Genomic DNA, 17,094 nt, shown 5'->3' on the forward strand with positions numbered 1-17,094 from the left:
TGTCTAGAGCTAGAAGTTCAAGGGTTAGGTGTAACAAGTCGATCGGTGTAATATAGCCAGCTGCCGCCGCGCCGCGTGCCTGCGAAGCTGGTGTGTTACGCCGAAAGGCGGTTATACCGGCTATACAGATACAGATACAGATACAGAATCGTTTTACAGTCATTTCTCTTAATACATGCCGAACTCTGATAACCTTCACCTACGCAGCGCTAGTTACGTGCTGTACGTGGATTCTTGGAAAGTCCCCGCCTGTCTGTGCCAGGATCAATAATCTCCCAGCGTACTCAGCATTTTATTTTGAAAGGTAGTTAAGATTACGGCCTTAAGCCTGGAGTTGCGATGTCTGCATGATTGATGGATAGGGCTAACAGAACATGTAAAAGTTATTCTGCTCCAGACAGGATTTCGGCACAGTGCTGGTAACACGAGTTATATCATGACGAAACGGTGAACTTGCGTTTACTTATGGGTACGGAAGTATTATTTTGGGTGGGTTTGTCTGTGGGTTTGTGTGTATGCTTTTTTTAACAGAGTAGGTTGACAGCACGTGGATTGGGGAGATTGATCATGACAGGCAGAATGACAGGAGATCTAAGAATCTTTAGTTTGCTTTAATTTACGTACTTAACTTTGCGTTACTTTACTTTACTTTACTTTACTTTACTTTACTTTACTTTACTTTACTTTACTTTACTTTACTTTACTTTACTTTACTTTACTTTACTTTACTTTACTTTACTTTACTTTACTTAAATCAATTCAACTGGTGTGTAAAGGTTGACTCACCATCGTTTCGTTTACGATTTGACCGTTGCATTATACCTTATCTCATCAACAAAGTTCTTCCTCCCATAACTGCTCACGGACATTAAAAACATTTTAACGGCTTTCTGAAAGATTGCAAACTAGTCCCATGTCCCGGAAATTAACTAACGTTCAACTGGGGTCGTACGCTTAACGGCTCGTTAGAATTTGTACTGCATGGAACTGCAGGTGGCCACTTAGTACTGACTCCCCGCCCACAAGTCGAGCTGCTGATGAAATGGTATTGTGGTCCGGCCTTCCGCATCACACAGCTGCGGTCAACAGTCAAGGTTCTGTCGGGGGAAAATGGGACATGTTGTATCCAGAACCGTGCTTTATCCAAACCATGCACAGGAACGCGTTAGAATCCACACGTGTCCTGAACCCTGCCTGGCTGGGGCAAATATATGTTCTTCGATGCGCGCAAACCGTATCTAAAACCGTGCCTAATCCTAATCCTAACCCATTCAGGAATAGATATGCGGATACAATAGGGTGCAATTCGTCCCGATAACCAAGTCATCTTTAATATCTCCGATTATTTATGCGTCTATGCTTTACATCAGAGCCAATTCACTCCCACGCAGATTCCGCCACTGCTGCTCTTCTGAATGAAGTCAAGAGTATTCAGCTCGGAGCGTACGTTGCCCTCGGCTTCCGTCGCAGGTTTTCGAACGCCAGGACGTTAAAATGGAAGTCGGAAACGTTGAGCCAATGAAACTTGTCGGACAAAGTTTCAAGGAATAACTTCTGGATTTTCAACTATAACCGGTGAATGTACTGGATATACTGGATGTGCGAAGTGCTAGGCAGTACGCACCTTCGAACTAAATACGCTTGACTTCAAGAATGAGGAATTGAAAGTACAGGGCAACTTCATCTTCAACTTCATTCGTGAGGACGTTTGGCATCAATGTTTGTCTTGCGTTTTGCTGTGTACCAGCATGCACAACTTCAACATGTGACCTTTCAGGTGTCTGTTGTGAGTTCAATCATAGCTCTCACACGCGCATCTGTACAACCTTCGTTGTTGTCCACGGTGCTGCAACACATAATCGTCATAGGCTAGCTAGGACGTCGTACGATTTGATGTCAAGCAGTCACAGGCTGTCACAGAAATGACCAGCGACAGTTCTGTCCGGAATATGACTTTCATGCTGTCAGTTTATGATCGCACAATTCGTACGACGTCTGTGACCTGGCCCTAAAGAGTACAGTTCAATAACCGGTCGTCGGTGCGTTTCTTTGGTGTAGTGCCAAGTGCAAATCTTATCTTCGAGAACGCCATGTATGCAAAGAGGGCTCAACGATCGACCCATCCATTTATTGATGTAGAGATTCCCTTTCAAAGTGATAGGCGTTACTGTTCACTTGTTTTAAGCTTACCATAGAGTGAAACTGTAGTGAATCACATTGTAAAGGCGCCTTTACGTTCATCGTACGATTTTGATCTACGGTTTTCCACAGACTGTGACAAACCCGACACCGACAAGGATCTCTAAAAAAAGGCAGCTGATGGATGTACACATGGCTAAGTTTGCGATCGTACGACGTACACGTACCGTTTGTGTGACCGGCCGCGAGTCCAAAAGGAGACCACAAATACATTTTTCTATTTTTCAATCGACAGCTAGCTTTTAATCTCGGACAAAACTATATGCAAGTTGCAGGTTGAATCATTTAACCTCCTTGATCATATTGTTGAAGAGGGAAGTTGCACATACTTTACACATCCCGAATCCTTGCTAACAACGCAGCTACAAGTATATGCCTATAAGTTTAATGTCGGAAAGTTTTAAGTATTTCCAAACTAAAACTTTCAACACAGACAAGTGGCAAGGGGCTAACCCTGACCAAGTAGCTCATCTCAAAATCAGACCATACTGTCCAAAACATGGTTATACCACTACATGTACTCAGCTATTATTATGCAAGCTGTCTGGTATTCTACTACTTGTGGAATAAGTGATGTGCCTGTTTGCGTCAGAGATTGCTAACTTGAATAGGCATGAGCCCTTTCCTTGGTCTGGTGGGGATGTAGAGATCCCTGGAGGGAATATTACAGAAGTGCCTTGAAAGGATCAAAGACCAATTTGACGACGTGGGGCAAGATGTCCATTCTTATAAGTACAGCAGTGGGAAGAAGCATTTCAATTTACACCAGGCCGTTTGAATAGTACATCAACATTCTCTCACAAACTGTAGCTGACTTCCACTTAGTACAAATGGGGTTTTCTGGTGACCTTACTTTAAATGGACCTTCTGTGTCTGTTTGGGCGACTTTCTGTGAAAAATCCATCTCCGGTGAGTGGGGTACTTTGTAGCGTTGTGACATAACTTTCTAAAGGGCATCACATCCACAGGAAACACCATACAACAAGAAATTGAAGATTTCACACATTCGTGAAGTGTTAAGAGTTCTCTTTTCACTTCTCGCCGACTATGTATATGTCATTAGCTATAGCCAAGCTGCATTGCACTATAAGCTACTTGAAAAGCAGTGTGCTCCACCTCATCTGAGGATGACTTCTTCATGTTACCATACCAACCTGAATATGCCATTTCCCACTGGCTTCCATGAGGCAACAGGCAGGAAATGAGTTGACCTTTGTATCATTCATTAATTTTCTTCCCAGCCTCCCACCCCGAATTTTGACCTCCAACCTGACCTCCCTGTCAGTCTGTGGTTACACCAATCCCCCCTCACTTCCTATCACACTGCTGTATTCACATAACTACAGACATAGAAGCAAACAAACACAGCAAAAGAAACCCTTTGACTCAGCGGCAATGAAAGTTGATTATTAACTTTAATACAACACTGGACGACTATTCAGGTACATTGTAAGTTTCTTGAGCACTACACTTTTTTACTGGAACTTTGTTTCTAGTTTGTACAGAGTTACTGGTTGGTCTTCATTTCTTCTGCTCCCACACTGATCTCTTCCTTCAGAATGGCATCTATCTCGCTCCTGAGGAGGAACATGGAAACAAATCACTACGTAACAGTGAAAATTTTGTTATTTTTTAATTGACCAAAGGCTTCACCGAAACCAAAAAGGTATTGTGGAATTTCTATCAGGTAAGTGTACATGTACAAAATACATGGAAGTAGCCGTTTGGCTACCAATACAATATTGGTGGTTACAGCATTATGCAGCTGAATCTAACATAGATATCTAATGTGCTACCTTGAATCAATGAATGTTAGTTGTTACATCACACTTACTGTTCTATTTCTGTCATGGATGATTTCAGGTTCTCTGCATATTCCACAATCTTGGGCAGTCCACAGTGTACAGCAACACTCAAACCAGCCTGGAAAGAACCAATGATTAACAAATGTATTTTTTCACTGTCTGATGCTCCAATGTGCAGATAATGAAGAACATAACTGTAATGCTGACAGTAAATCCCTCAGAACCACCCAGTTTGTCCTATCAACCAAAGTCTGGAAATTTTCAGATCTCTGTGAAGTATCTAGAGTTGTTGTGAATATCTTATCTTACTCATCATGATTGTGAATTTGTCTCTGATCCTGTGCATAATCCACTGTCACTTCCTACCAACCTGCAGGGAGACCATTTTGACCTCCAATTTGACCTTCCTGTGGTTACATCATTCCCCCCTCACTTCCTGTCACCCTACTGTATTCAAATGACTATTGACACACAAGCAAACAGACAAACACACATAAAACAAAATAGCTACATACAGGGAAGTGACAAGTATGCAAAGAATATTCTTATCTGTACGTAACGTTAGGTACCTTGGCTTTGACTTTGTCCTTTGCTTCAACACAGACAGCCAGGTACTCCTCCATAGCCTCTGCCCTACAAGGGTTAAAGGGACCTGCAGTGTCATTTGTGGGCTGACATGTGGATGTGACATGTAGACTATGAGAGTCTTGTCAGGCACTAAAAAAAGCGATCTCAAACCAGTTCCGCTCAAATGCACTCAATGAATAGTTGCACTACTCTTCCACTGGTTGAGACAGAAGACAGACAATGATTCAAATGTACAGTATATACAGGTTTCATGAACAGGAGAAATCGGACCACAGCTTAACATCCTGTCCTAGGTGGAGACACTAACCACTAGGCCATGCATTGCACAACATTCTTGCATTGCACACCAACAGATAACCCCCCCCCCCCCAAAAAAAACACACTGACCTTGGAGTTTTGGTGTGCTCCTTGAACAGTGGAAGCATCTCACTGTTTGGGTAAGAAAAAAAATTGAAAGTAAAAAACACACACATCGGGCTGACAACATCACTAGTATCATACTGATGAATACACTTCATCAGTCAACTAACAGACAAACAGATACAGGAAATCCTGGTAGACACAATCTCCTGGGCTCATAAGAGGTAAACATGCACCTGGCCTTCTTGAGTTCCCCAGCTCTGAGGTACAGGATCAGAAGGTTGCTCAAAGAGGTTGAACTCCAGCTGCAAAAGATGATTGAAAAGATATTTCCTTATCTTATCTCTGAATCACAACAAATATGTATTATCATACTACATGTAGTAATATTCACAACTATCGCTAGAACTTAGAAGTCAATATTCATAATTGCAGCAATAACTGCTAGTGGTGCAAACATTACCATCCGCAATACATGTACAAATGTATGTTATTATACAAATGTAGCAAGACTAGTTTCTGCAGTATGGCAGTATGTTTTCCAAGTATAGAAACACAGCCTTCTTGGAACTCCATGATTAGTGTAACTGTTCCTGACATTAACTCATAAAACCTTCTGAAGTCTACTGGTGATTCTTTGATCCCCTAGTCCCCTGTGATTTTAAAACATGTATGGTGAACCTCTTATGTTCTCTGTAGCAGTTACAGGGAAAGAAGGTTGAAGCCATGCCTGGCCTTGGAAATCTCCAAAAGATAAATGGGTCTGGCTCAATCTTTTATGAATGTTTTTGAGGTTTTCATATACACTGTACATGTACTAGTATCTATGTCCTCATTTTTCAAAGGAATGACAGAAAAAAGGAGGTCTAAAGAGCCTCAAAAACATGTATAAAGCACTGAACCAGAACCTTCATTTGTATAATGGACATTTCAAAGGCTTCCACCAGTTTCCATGGACATGTATGTGTGACAGGAACATACCTTAGAGTAGCTCTGCGAGCTGGGGCTGCTGCCTTGTAGTAAAACTCAATGTTGTCCTTGATGTTCTGTACAACTGGCATGAACAGCTGTTGGACCTGTCGTTAGGCAAGTCGGACACACACACACAAATGGGATTTAGGACAGGACCATTGTAAAACTTGAAAGCTTGTAAGGCCACTAACATGCATTTCTAATGTATTCCTACTGTACTATAGAATTGCTTCAACTGTGATCTTAAAATACCACAAAAATCCCCTTTTCCCTCCTCATGCAACTTACTACCACAAAACTAACTGAATTTCCAGTAGTTTCATTCAGCGGCTTCAATTAAGTACACTAGAAGAAGCCACACAGGGCAAAACCAGTCGTGTGACAGGTTGAATAAAAATTCTAAACATGAACGACATGCATGTGGCTCCAGATGTCTTACTGAGGAATGACTCCTGTGTACGAGGTAAGCTTGAGGAATGAATCCACTCTACTACATTGTATACACTGAATTTCCAGTAGTGATGACCAACCTCAGGAGCCTGTTTCTCTCTGGCCATGAACTCCAGGACTCCCTCCACTAACTCCTGCTTGTTAAAGTGCTGCAGGGACCGAATATCTGTAGAGGAGGAGAGGGGAAAATGGTCTTAATGTCATGTACATGTAGCTTTTAGGTTTCAAATTATAACTTAAAATGCCTTATAATGTATGAAATTAAATATAGGGTACAAACTTCTGACATCAACACAATAGAAACCATTATGACTCATCTCAAGCTAACAGAAAACTTCATTCATGAACAAACAAATGAATGACTTATGACATTTTACATCTAGTCATTGTTACCTTCCCACAAGTCTGTGACCTTGTGATGCATGTTGCTGACCTCCAGGGCTCTCAGGATGTTGAGGATTGCAGGAACATTTGGGTAATACACCTGTAACAGTCAGCACTGCAGGTTAGGGGAGGATGGACCACATGCTACAAGTATGATTTCATTCTATGTTAGGCCACAGCAAGTAAATTTTATGGATGGCAGACTACAATTCTAATGTCAAGACACAAGAAATATGAGATGGGAAAAACAACATGACTAAATTCTAAAAATGAAGACCTTAAAAGACCTATCTGGCAAAAGTAATACTATCTAACATAATTTACAAATAAGCAGCCCAAATCTCAGGTAATATGTTAAACCCACCGAGGGCACCAGGTTCTTGTACCACTTCCACATCTCTTCTCCTCCCTCCATCTGACAAATCAGATTCAGAAACTTTCCACTGAAACAGAACAGGCATGGTTAATAATCACCATCATCAAGTATAAAGTCTACCACTACTTCCCCTTTAATCTAAATAGTTCAAGCAAGGATACTGTAAGTGATAAATATATCATCAACTTATGAGAAATATGCTGTCAACATACTCTCAAGTTAACCCCATTTCCTGTGTCTGACCTTGTAACCTGTCATTCTGCCTGTCAGTCTTTCCCCACCATGTGCCGTTAACCTACTGTCAGGCCAAGCATACACACAACCCCACAGCTCAGTCACCCAAAACAATGCCTCCGTACATGGAAGTAACAAACTGAAAACACAGGCGTACAGAATACCAACAGCAAGTGCTATCCACACTTACTAGTAGACAGACCGCGCATAGGAATCTCCCAGAAGCCTCCAGTTTTCCCCCGTCTCCTGTAACTTGTGGAGCCGATAGGCAAGCTCAACATCATTCATGCGGAGGCACTAAGGAAGGGGGAAGTTGAGAATGGTTTATTGTAGATTGTACCTTCATTTCACACAAAGTAACACAACATACAATGTAGTACAGGATGATTTTGGCTTGAAATGTTTTATATGGTATAAGAGATACAAGGAATTACTTCCTCTTTTTTCAGTCTAAAAATCTGAAATACATAAAGTTAGCAATAAACAAACTGTTTTTCTACAGTTTCTTGACTCACCATGTTCATGGCATCCACGAAGAAGCGATCTGAGAAAGAAAATGTCACAATCAGAAATGGTCAGATCATACTGTGGCAATGTTTTTCCCTCTTTACTCATTCACTCATGTACTGTGCATTTCCCAAGGGCAAAGCAATATTGTGGCATGTCAGGGGTCCAAACCCCAAACCTCTAAGTTTCTGGACAACCATTATGCCACACACACTACATGAGACTTCTATGAGTGAGAAATGTGACAATGTCCTTACTGTCATCTTGGTCCTGTATAGTAAACTCCTTTCGTTCAATCTCATCCATAATCTGGTACAGGATATCACTTGGGGGTGTATCTGAAAAAAAAGGAGGATTTTTACACATATTTCGACAATGAAACCTTGACATACATGTATGATGAGTGGTGGATCTTGAGACATAATGCTGTCATTCTTAATCATTTTTCATGTTTTGTTAGTTTAGGAAGAACATCATAATCATCAATATAGTAATCTAATTTTTAATAAGCTGTCTGCCTCATTAATTTTTAACTTTGCTTTACAGTGATCAAACAGATACTGTATGTTAATACCTAGTAAATCAATACATCAAAACTCATCTTAGCATTTTGCTTATATTTGATCACCATCATGCACACCATCTTTTGAGATCTACTTGAACTGCAGTCTGGTAAACGCAATATGTTGATACAGGAAATTTCATCAATACTTACTGGATGGATTGAAGATGGACAGTATGTGAGTATAACTGGCCAGGGATGGTTCTGTAAAGATTCAAGACAAACTGTTATATAGTGTACAAAACTGTTGCCTGAAAAAATATCTGCACAAACTATGTTCATTTGCTTTCAATCAAGTCCGATACACTTTACATGAGATAGTATAAACATGTACATCAGTACAACTGTATGAGAACAATAGATTGTTTACAAATTGGCCAGAATGTTCCTAGGACAGTTGTGTACCTATGCCCAGGTGTACCATCTCCCTGAGTACGTCCAGACACGACCTCCTGCCGGTCAGGCCACAGAAGCGGAGTGACCGCAGCGTGGCGTTGAACGTCTGCAGGTCGGGCCGGATCTGCTCCAGTCTCAGCTGGTTCAGAAGTTGCTGCAACAGTCAGGTGCAACTTGGTTTCTTTCACATGACCACTGAACTGCCTTTGGTGATAACACACTGGTTTTGTACAGTAAGTACAGGCAGCAGAGGACAAGACTGTGACCCACTCAAACCCTACTATTTTTGTGGTGACATGCTAAAGTTGTGGCTCTCTACTCTCCAAGCAGAGGTTAGTGGGGAAGATCATTACCTTTCCAAAAACGGGGCATGTATAGAAAGGTAACGATCTTCCCCACCAACCTCTGCTTGGAGAGTAGTGGGTAAAATGTGTAACAATAGAAAAATTGAAACAGTGCAGATAATGAAAAATAACAGTGTATGGAGGAAATGTTCAGTAAGTGTTGGCCTATATGTTGGCTTCCACAGATATTTTCATTAATTAATACATAAAACAGATTGTAAGAATACCTGAATAAGGTCCCATCTTTCCTCATACCGGTCTCTGACCTCCTTGACAGAATAGATCAGGGCATTGTAGGTGGATACATCAGCTACAGCGGAACAACATTAAGACCACACAATTTAAGTACATGTAACTAACCTCATCCTATCTAAGTCTGAAACTAAATCATACAGATAGCTTATGATCTGTCAAATACATGTAGCAGAAGAAAGCAATGTAACTACTTGCTGAATAAAGAGCAGAAAGTATCTCATTCAATTGCACACCAGGGTATACTAGTAACATTTTCTTGTACACCTTTTAGCGGTCCTGTCCTGTCCTTGGTGCTGAATTTTCTCTCTAATGGAAAGCCATTCATGATAATACATTTCTGACCTTCGAATTGACACTTTCCTAACTCCATGGCACCCAAACTGTGTTAGAGGTATTATCCACCATATTAAGAGTATCCCTGTACTACAATACTCCTCTATATGAATAGTTTTGTCCCTCATGATGACAGTTGTATACAAAACTCACTGACATGGCTCTGTCCTTGGTGCTGAATTCTATGTTCATGCCAGAACAACCTTTGTCAGAGCATTCTCAAGGCATCATCACTGTTAGTGCTTCTTTCAACTGGACCCACCAGTATTTTGTACCAGGAAATCACTATACTGTCAGCATATCATTATGGTACTGACTATTTTCCTTATTTTTGTTGTGAAACAATCTCTGATTCTCAGTCTGAATATGTAAAGATGTTAATAAACTTAATGATTTTGCAATTTCTTTCATAAGAATGATCTAAACTTGTGGGCAGGCACCTACCTCGTAATCCTTTCTGCTGCATGTCATTGTATGTTCTAAAGGCTTGGTCAGCTGCTTCATACTGTAGGGAATAAGGAGGCAACATAATGAGTACATCAGTCAATGAGCTCATGGGCTGTTGATCCTGCTTATGCAACTGTACTTCTTTCACTACATTTGAAATAAATATGATGCCTGATGTGGTAGACAGCTTGATTTAACAAAATACTAGTTACAATTCATTGAATAGTAGAGATGTTGTTTTCATACAATGTTGTGACTTGTTGTCAGACCCTGAAACTGCAAGATTCTAAGTGTCATAAAATTTCAAAGCAGTCCTATTGTATCTTTTGAATTTCAGGAATTGTTTTGAATAGGACTTAGATTTTCTCTAAATTTTTAGAAAAAAACAGTTTCATACTTTCCCCACCTCTTCCATACCAAAACTATGTTGTTTATCTTATATTAACAGGCAGCAGGAGTGAGTCAGAACAAACCTTGGCCAGACCCTTGATGAGGCTGCAGTAGTTCCGGGCACTTGGTTCAGCTAGAGAGTTAAACAGTCTGTCTGCATCATCACCGTCCCTACAATCATGGGAAATACAAGTGTGCTTTGAAAATGAAGGATTCAACAATAACTCAAAACTAAAAAGACCAGCTTAAAAAGCTATCATAAGGCATCTGCCATCTTTCTTCAGCTCTAAAGGGTCGTCACGTAATCTGGTAGTTAAAGGTTATCCAAGGGTGTTGGTATATGGGGGTAGACAGTGATGGCTTTGGTTGCAGTTTAAAGATTGGTAGAAGCATCTGATGTGTACAGCCTTCCCCCATCGTTAAACTGCAACCAAGGCTCCCACTGCCTACCCCCATCTACAACATCCTTGTCCAGTCACATTAGATATACACGATGCAAAACATGATGGAGTTTCTTCACAAAACGTGCAGCAGTTGCCTCACCTCCAGCGACGTACAGCAGGTTCATTTGCCCTCCTCATCCTCCCCTTCACATTACTCCTCCGTCTGGAGGGCTCTGCATCCTCCTGGGGGTCAAATAAGGTGACAGGGATGGTGTGAGGTGCATCAATACAATATTAGAAAGACCTTTTGTGCCATGCACCTATAGATTTTGCATTTTCAAACATTTGACTGTTGAGATATGGTAACAAAAATGAACGACAGACATGTCAGACTTCTTTCTACGTGATGTATATTTTACTATCATCTATAATGAAGGCAGTGATGTGTAACAACCAGGTTATTTTCCTATAATGTTGTATTTATCAGGTCTTGAACAGCGTCAAGATTTTTTTAGGACATGGAATGGTCTTATCTACGTTTCCATGCTGTAATTCTGACACGTTAACTGTACAGACCTCCTGCTCCTCAGGACTGAGTAAGCTGGCCTCCTGCCCGGGATCCCTGCTGCCATGGAAACACAGCAGGTCCAACAGGTCAGCTGTCATGTCCTGGGACACTGTCCCACCTGGGCATGGAGAAGGGATAATGATGGATTACAGTGTCCTATGGAGTGTAACGCATTTCAGTAGGTGCAAGCTGACCAAGCCATAAATGGCTCAATCTTCTAATCCTTCTAATCCTTAAAACATCCTTACATGTAGACTAAGTGCAGTCTTGCATGGTTGAAACCTTTGATTGGGTGTATATGGGAATTGGCTTGTTCTTACCACCGTCAACAATCTGGAAATACATGTCTGTGGCAGCCTTGAGTGCTTTCCTGCTCAGCCTCTCCTGTAAAGCTTCCTCACATGGCTCCTCAATCAGGAAGGTACTAGTTTTTGGCAAGAAAGCCTGTCACGGGAATGTGAAGTTTACTGATTAGCTACTAGGTGGCAATGCTACCATGTACAAGAACGAAATACAGTGGCAAAGCAACAACATGTGTTAAAAGCTGATCAAATATTAAAGATAAACAAAGAAACAGCTCAACTGTACCTCTATGGAAGGTTCAGCAAATTCCTGCTGAAAGAACTGTGGATTTTTGTTGATGAAGAACTCAGCTGCTTTCTGTCCAGACTCCTTTGCTAGAGAAAACCATTTCTGAAAGAGATGTGAAGTTTACACATTAGCTGCTAGGTGGCAGTGCTATTGTGTACCAAAGATTCATTCTAACCTAAATTCTAAATACTTACATACTGCATGGTTGTTCTTGGAATCAAGTAGGGATCATCAATGAAATTGTAGTCCACAGAAGTGGGATCCTGAGGTGTTGGAGAAAATAAAACAATCAACTTAAGTTTACACATCAAGTCAAGTCAACAACTAGTACATTTGTATTACTAGTAGTTTGCCACCATCTCCTAGCATAGTTACCTATAAGTCTATACCTCCGAACAGTTTAATAGTAGTTCAGTGCCTAGAGGTAGTATTTTGGCCTTGCAAATTTAACTAAACTCATAAAAAAAGAATAATACTCATTTTGTCTTTATCATCAACTAAACATAAGAAAACTCACCCTTTTGACCGTGGTTGAAAGTGCTTTCAAAACTGCAAGTTTGTCCCTACAAAAGTACAATGGAAAAAAATAAACTGCATGTAAAAAATTCTCACCAATGCTGTCGTTTATTTCTCTTCATAAAAAAGACTTATTCTCTGTGTTTTTCTGACACCTGAGTCAAAAATACTTGGAATTGTTACAGGGCACATGATGGAATGGAACTTCTTAATAAGTTAAAACTTGTATAGTTTACCTAACTCTATAGAAATGGTATACAGTACAACCTGCTACGATACACCTACATGTATTATTCCCTAACTAGTCAGACCTGTCAAGCCATTGGACATTCAACAACAAAGTTTCTGCAGTAATATCTAAAAGCATGTTTTGTGCTATCTGACTGACTTGTGCTATTGCTGCCTTTGTCAACTGTTGATGTGATGTTTGCCAGATAAAAACCTTTGACATAACACTTTTTACATGTTATTGGGTACTAGTATCAAGTTTTGATAGCATTGGAAAGGCACAAATTTACTTGTGTGAAGTTACTGTCAACATATGATATTACCATTTCTTCTTCCTGGGAATGACAAGTGGAACTTCTTCAGACCCTGATGCAAAAATACATAAATAGTAATAATGAAAAAAATGATGACATATAAAGATACATTTTAGGGAGTTTTAACCCCCGCCCCTCCCCTGGTAGACACCTGTACAGATGTAGTAACATCAGTTATAAATAAGTCATGTGTGTATATAGGGGTTCTTCATAATTTTTGAATACTAGTACCAGCGACCATGTTGGTGAGTAAGTGCATTACTGAAGCTGCATGTTGACGAGTTTAACACACATAAACTCTAATCCAACATGGGGCTAGCCTGATTACCATACTCAACAGGGTCAGCTTCAGGGTGTTCGGCCAGTCAAAGATCGTTTGGCACCCGATAGGGAGTTTAGCTGAGGTTTCTAAAGAAGAAATTAGAAACCTCAGCTAAACTCCTACAGGGTGACAAACGACCTTTGGCTGGCCGAACACTCCGAAGCCGACCCCGTTGAGTATGGTAACCCTGTATACTATACTACTCTTTGGAAGCATGTTTAACTCCCTATTCAGCACATTGAACTCACCACAGCTCAAAAGATAGTACCATAAATTAATTTAAAACCGTTCTTACCCTTTTCTTCTGTTGGTGCAGTTTCAGACTTATTTCCTGCTATTCCTGACGAACTGAGGCTCCTGAAAGTAGGAAATCGACGACAATTTTAGCACATAGGACATAACTCACTCGACCCTGATATCAAAACACGAACTATCAGGCATGTGGAGTCAAAGACATTTCGCCCCCCTCCCCCACTACGTCGGTAAATACATCGTCACGTAAACACATTACATCCAGACGAAATATAGACTAATCTGGCAGATGAAAAGTATTCTCACACATCCAACAACGCTGTAAAACTCACCTTGCGTCACGTTGTACTCGACTTATCCGAGATCTTAATACAATCCGGCAGGCACATCTTTGGAAGGGGGCAGCCATCTTTGTGACCTTATATGACCTAAAGGTTAAAGGTCGAACTGAACCAACATGGCGGCGTTTTCAAACAATTTTGTTGAGGTGAGTTTGGGCTCGACTTTAGTTTGCAAGAAAATTTTGAATGGACAAGGCCGAAAAGGCTATCAAAGTTTGTTATGATATAGCCGTGGACGACTCGAGTAATCCTTTTTAAAAAGGATTAGTCGTCCACGGCTACTAGTAGTTATGATATGAGAGTAAATTACAGTTACTCTCTCTCTGGTTGCCCATACACCCCAGTTATGATTTTACCAGGTAATATATATGGGGATATAGATCATGAGAGACAGAGGATTTTGGTCCGAATCATCAATGGCCACGAATGTTTTTCAGGCTTCTGTTGAGTCCGCGGCGCATAAGTTGAATCAAGTAAGTCATTGTTACCTGTACTTGTACATTAACACTAAAAGTAACCAGTGGTCTTCCAATTATGATGACAGAAACAGGAATAAACCGTTAGAATGTTTATTTAGACTTCATGTATCGTATGCAGAGGACCTGTGCATTCCAAAGATAGTGCTGACTTCATTGCCCAAACTATGTTAATGTTTTCATCTTTTCCAGTACTTAATTTTCAGAAATAACGCATTTGCATTAACATTGATAGAAAATAAGTCAAGAAGTTATATAGTTGAGTGTCTATTCAAGTATATGTATAGTATCAGTACACTCAGTAATTTTGGAACCTGTACCTAAATTATTTTCGTTACATTAAGCACGACATGAGATCATTATGCCAGGCATACCTTGCTGAAAGGCATCCGTTATCCCAACATATTCCTTAAACCAGTACCCATCCCAACACCTGACCTCATGTGGTGTAGGTTTGTCATCATTTAAAAATGTTCAGCATGTTTCAATGCAATTCTCGATGTTCAGTGTGCTTTCAACTAATGTTGTTCACTGTCTACAAACGTGGGCTTCTTGGACAGGTGCTTGAATGTGCCTAATAGTACGAAAAAAAATGGACCAGGAATACCATATAAGTGATTGTTATCACATAACTTATGGCCAGGTGGCTGGCTGGAAGAGGCAGGTTTGACTGACAATAATTGCTCTTTTACAATGTAGCTTCAAACAAAACAGGCTATGCTCTTTATCCAACAACTAAGAAATGCCCTCTGTCTGATGAACTATGCTATGTTATGTTCAGGAAAAAAAGCATATTCTTAACCCTGTTGTACTCCTCCAACAATACCTTTGTAGTTGGTCGTTGCCTGGGGTCCCTGTTGTGACATTGTTGGTGCACTTTGAACAAGTGTAATCTGATAACTTCACTTCCATTTACCTTTCCCAGTAAGTAGTCAACAACACCTGGAATTTTCCAAATGTCAGTTTTTTCATCATAAGAAGGCATTCTTGAGTAATCAAATGTTTCATTTTCAAAGGGCCAAAGCTGCTCAGGTGCAACAAATTGTGATCTAACTCTTTTTGAAAAACACTTGATGAAAAGATTTGCTTCATGATTTACTTCTGGGAGTCTATCCAGGTCGCCTAAGACAAGTTTAAAATCCTGTGTGACAAGAAACTGGGTTAGAGTTTTGTAGACACTGTTTGAGTCGCACATGACTCGTGTGCCAACTGGACTATTGTGTAGAAAATGTATTGCCTCTAGGTAACTCAGAGCCATGTTAAATCTTGTCCGGACATTGTCAAACTTTCTGTATGAATACAACTTTAGGATTCTCTCAATGAAGAAGGTTGCAGATCCAAATTTATAAAACTCTGTTAGAAGAGTTGTGTTGCATGATCCCACAAACTGCAAAACAGAAGGGTGTTGCAGGGTCTTCAGCATCTCTATACCTTTTGAGAAGTACTTGAGATAAGCCGTCTTCTTCAGTTTGCTGTACGCCACTGTGTGGTTTCTCCAGACAGCTTTGTAAACCTACAAAGTGCAGAAGGGAAGTATGCTGTAGTTATATACAGCATTTACTAATGATTTAGTAAAACGTACATTAAGTCATGTCTGTGTGGTGTAGTCATCTGCACACTCTGCAATAAATTCCATAGACCTGGTGCCTGGAGGCCACCTTTGTAACCTGTTTACCTTTTACATCTAAGATACCAGCTGTTTCCTGTCGACAAACCTACAGTAAAGTTTCCAGATATACTGATCTACAAACTTATTAAGGAGAAGTATATTACATGTATGACTTGTCAGACATGCATGTTGCTGACTTACATGTACCGGTATTTAGTATACATTATTGTCATATGAAAATTGTTCAAGATCTGACAGAAATGGGAAAACACAAGTCATTGCTGGTTTCCTGAATTGGGCACCTCACACAGTATTATAATCTAAAGTAAACGGAAAAAGTTTTAATCTGGGAAATAACATGTAGCGTAACATATATGTGTGTTTATTTATGCTAGCTGTGCCTCTACTACTAGAATTAGCTAGTTGACATACATTTTACATGTACCTGCTGTACAATCACCTACAACAGGGTCTAACAACAGTGAAAGAATAGGTGCATACTACATAATCAATTGGAAACATTACTGTTACCTTCTTCACAGCCCCTGATCCGATGTTGATCTTAGTGGTCACCTCATTAGTTATCTCTTTGCAGCCAAGCCATGGCATACAAGTTTCCATGGTGGACAGTCGAAAACTTCCCAGCGGGCACAACCTCCTCTGTCCCAACCCTGCCACAGTCACAACATCCGGATTGGACCTGGACTCTTTGACTTTTCCTTGTCTTTCCTGACCCAACATTTCATCGTCATAGTTGAAGAAGGCACTAACAGACTCCAGAGAGCGTGACCAGGACCACGGCAGTAAGTACAGAATCAGCAGAGTAAGGAGAAGGAGGCAGACCACAGCTCGCTTACACACACGACCCATCGTTATGGCGGCTGCTACATGT

The 17,094-nt window shown here is 40.5% G+C and overlaps 2 protein-coding genes and 1 long non-coding RNA gene across 7 annotated transcripts in view; 1 reads left to right on the forward strand and 2 right to left on the reverse strand.

Moving 5' to 3' along the window:
- Positions 1–3,595: 3,595 nt before the first annotated feature.
- LOC109475481 (pentatricopeptide repeat domain-containing protein 3, mitochondrial-like) overlaps positions 3,596–17,094 on the reverse strand; it is a 19,551-nt gene continuing 6,052 nt past the window's right edge. For 2 of the 3 annotated variants that reach the window (XM_019776107.1, XM_019776106.1), the window contains exons 2-26: positions 13,820–13,881; positions 13,212–13,254; positions 12,662–12,707; positions 12,339–12,407; positions 12,142–12,246; positions 11,874–11,997; positions 11,562–11,671; positions 11,146–11,228; positions 10,686–10,773; positions 10,210–10,270; positions 9,405–9,487; positions 8,843–8,987; positions 8,591–8,641; positions 8,133–8,213; positions 7,884–7,912; positions 7,559–7,665; positions 7,123–7,201; positions 6,768–6,858; positions 6,455–6,540; positions 5,934–6,028; positions 5,189–5,257; positions 4,980–5,021; positions 4,574–4,637; positions 4,034–4,122; positions 3,596–3,776 (exon numbers count right to left, since the gene is read on the reverse strand). In XM_019776107.1, the coding sequence (XP_019631666.1) occupies positions 3,707–3,776; positions 4,034–4,122; positions 4,574–4,637; positions 4,980–5,021; positions 5,189–5,257; positions 5,934–6,028; positions 6,455–6,540; positions 6,768–6,858; positions 7,123–7,201; positions 7,559–7,665; positions 7,884–7,912; positions 8,133–8,213; positions 8,591–8,641; positions 8,843–8,987; positions 9,405–9,487; positions 10,210–10,270; positions 10,686–10,773; positions 11,146–11,228; positions 11,562–11,671; positions 11,874–11,997; positions 12,142–12,246; positions 12,339–12,407; positions 12,662–12,707; positions 13,212–13,254; positions 13,820–13,881 (1,972 nt within the window). In that variant the 3' untranslated portion in view covers positions 3,596–3,706. Of the gene's footprint in view, positions 3,777–4,033; positions 4,123–4,573; positions 4,638–4,979; positions 5,022–5,188; positions 5,258–5,933; positions 6,029–6,454; positions 6,541–6,767; positions 6,859–7,122; positions 7,202–7,558; positions 7,666–7,883; positions 7,913–8,132; positions 8,214–8,590; positions 8,642–8,842; positions 8,988–9,404; positions 9,488–10,209; positions 10,271–10,685; positions 10,774–11,145; positions 11,229–11,561; positions 11,672–11,873; positions 11,998–12,141; positions 12,247–12,338; positions 12,408–12,661; positions 12,708–13,211; positions 13,255–13,819; positions 13,882–14,108; positions 14,218–17,094 lie in introns of those variants that run through there. The other variant, XM_019776104.1, reaches the window with a different exon arrangement.
- The window catches only part of LOC109475493, a 33,775-nt gene continuing 30,902 nt past the window's right edge, over positions 14,222–17,094 (forward strand). Inside the window, exons 1-2 of one of the 2 annotated variants that reach the window (XR_002140546.1) lie at positions 14,241–14,263; positions 14,555–14,590. This is a non-coding gene — a long non-coding RNA (uncharacterized LOC109475493). Of the gene's footprint in view, positions 14,264–14,554; positions 14,591–17,094 lie in introns of both variants that reach the window. The other variant, XR_002140543.1, reaches the window with a different exon arrangement.
- LOC109475485 (protein O-mannose kinase-like) overlaps positions 14,625–17,094 on the reverse strand; it is a 5,326-nt gene continuing 2,856 nt past the window's right edge. Inside the window, exons 1-2 of one of the 2 annotated variants that reach the window (XM_019776114.1) lie at positions 16,734–17,078; positions 14,629–16,106 (exon numbers count right to left, since the gene is read on the reverse strand). In XM_019776114.1, the coding sequence (XP_019631673.1) occupies positions 15,360–16,106; positions 16,734–17,072 (1,086 nt within the window). In that variant the 5' untranslated portion in view covers positions 17,073–17,078 and the 3' untranslated portion in view covers positions 14,629–15,359. Of the gene's footprint in view, positions 16,107–16,733; positions 17,079–17,094 lie in introns of those variants that run through there. The other variant, XM_019776113.1, reaches the window with a different exon arrangement.

Source organism: Branchiostoma belcheri, unplaced genomic scaffold (genome assembly GCF_001625305.1).
Source record: "Branchiostoma belcheri isolate BF01 breed outbred unplaced genomic scaffold, Haploidv18h27 scaffold34, whole genome shotgun sequence".
In the NCBI taxonomy this organism is placed as follows: domain Eukaryota; kingdom Metazoa; phylum Chordata; class Leptocardii; order Amphioxiformes; family Branchiostomatidae; genus Branchiostoma; species Branchiostoma belcheri.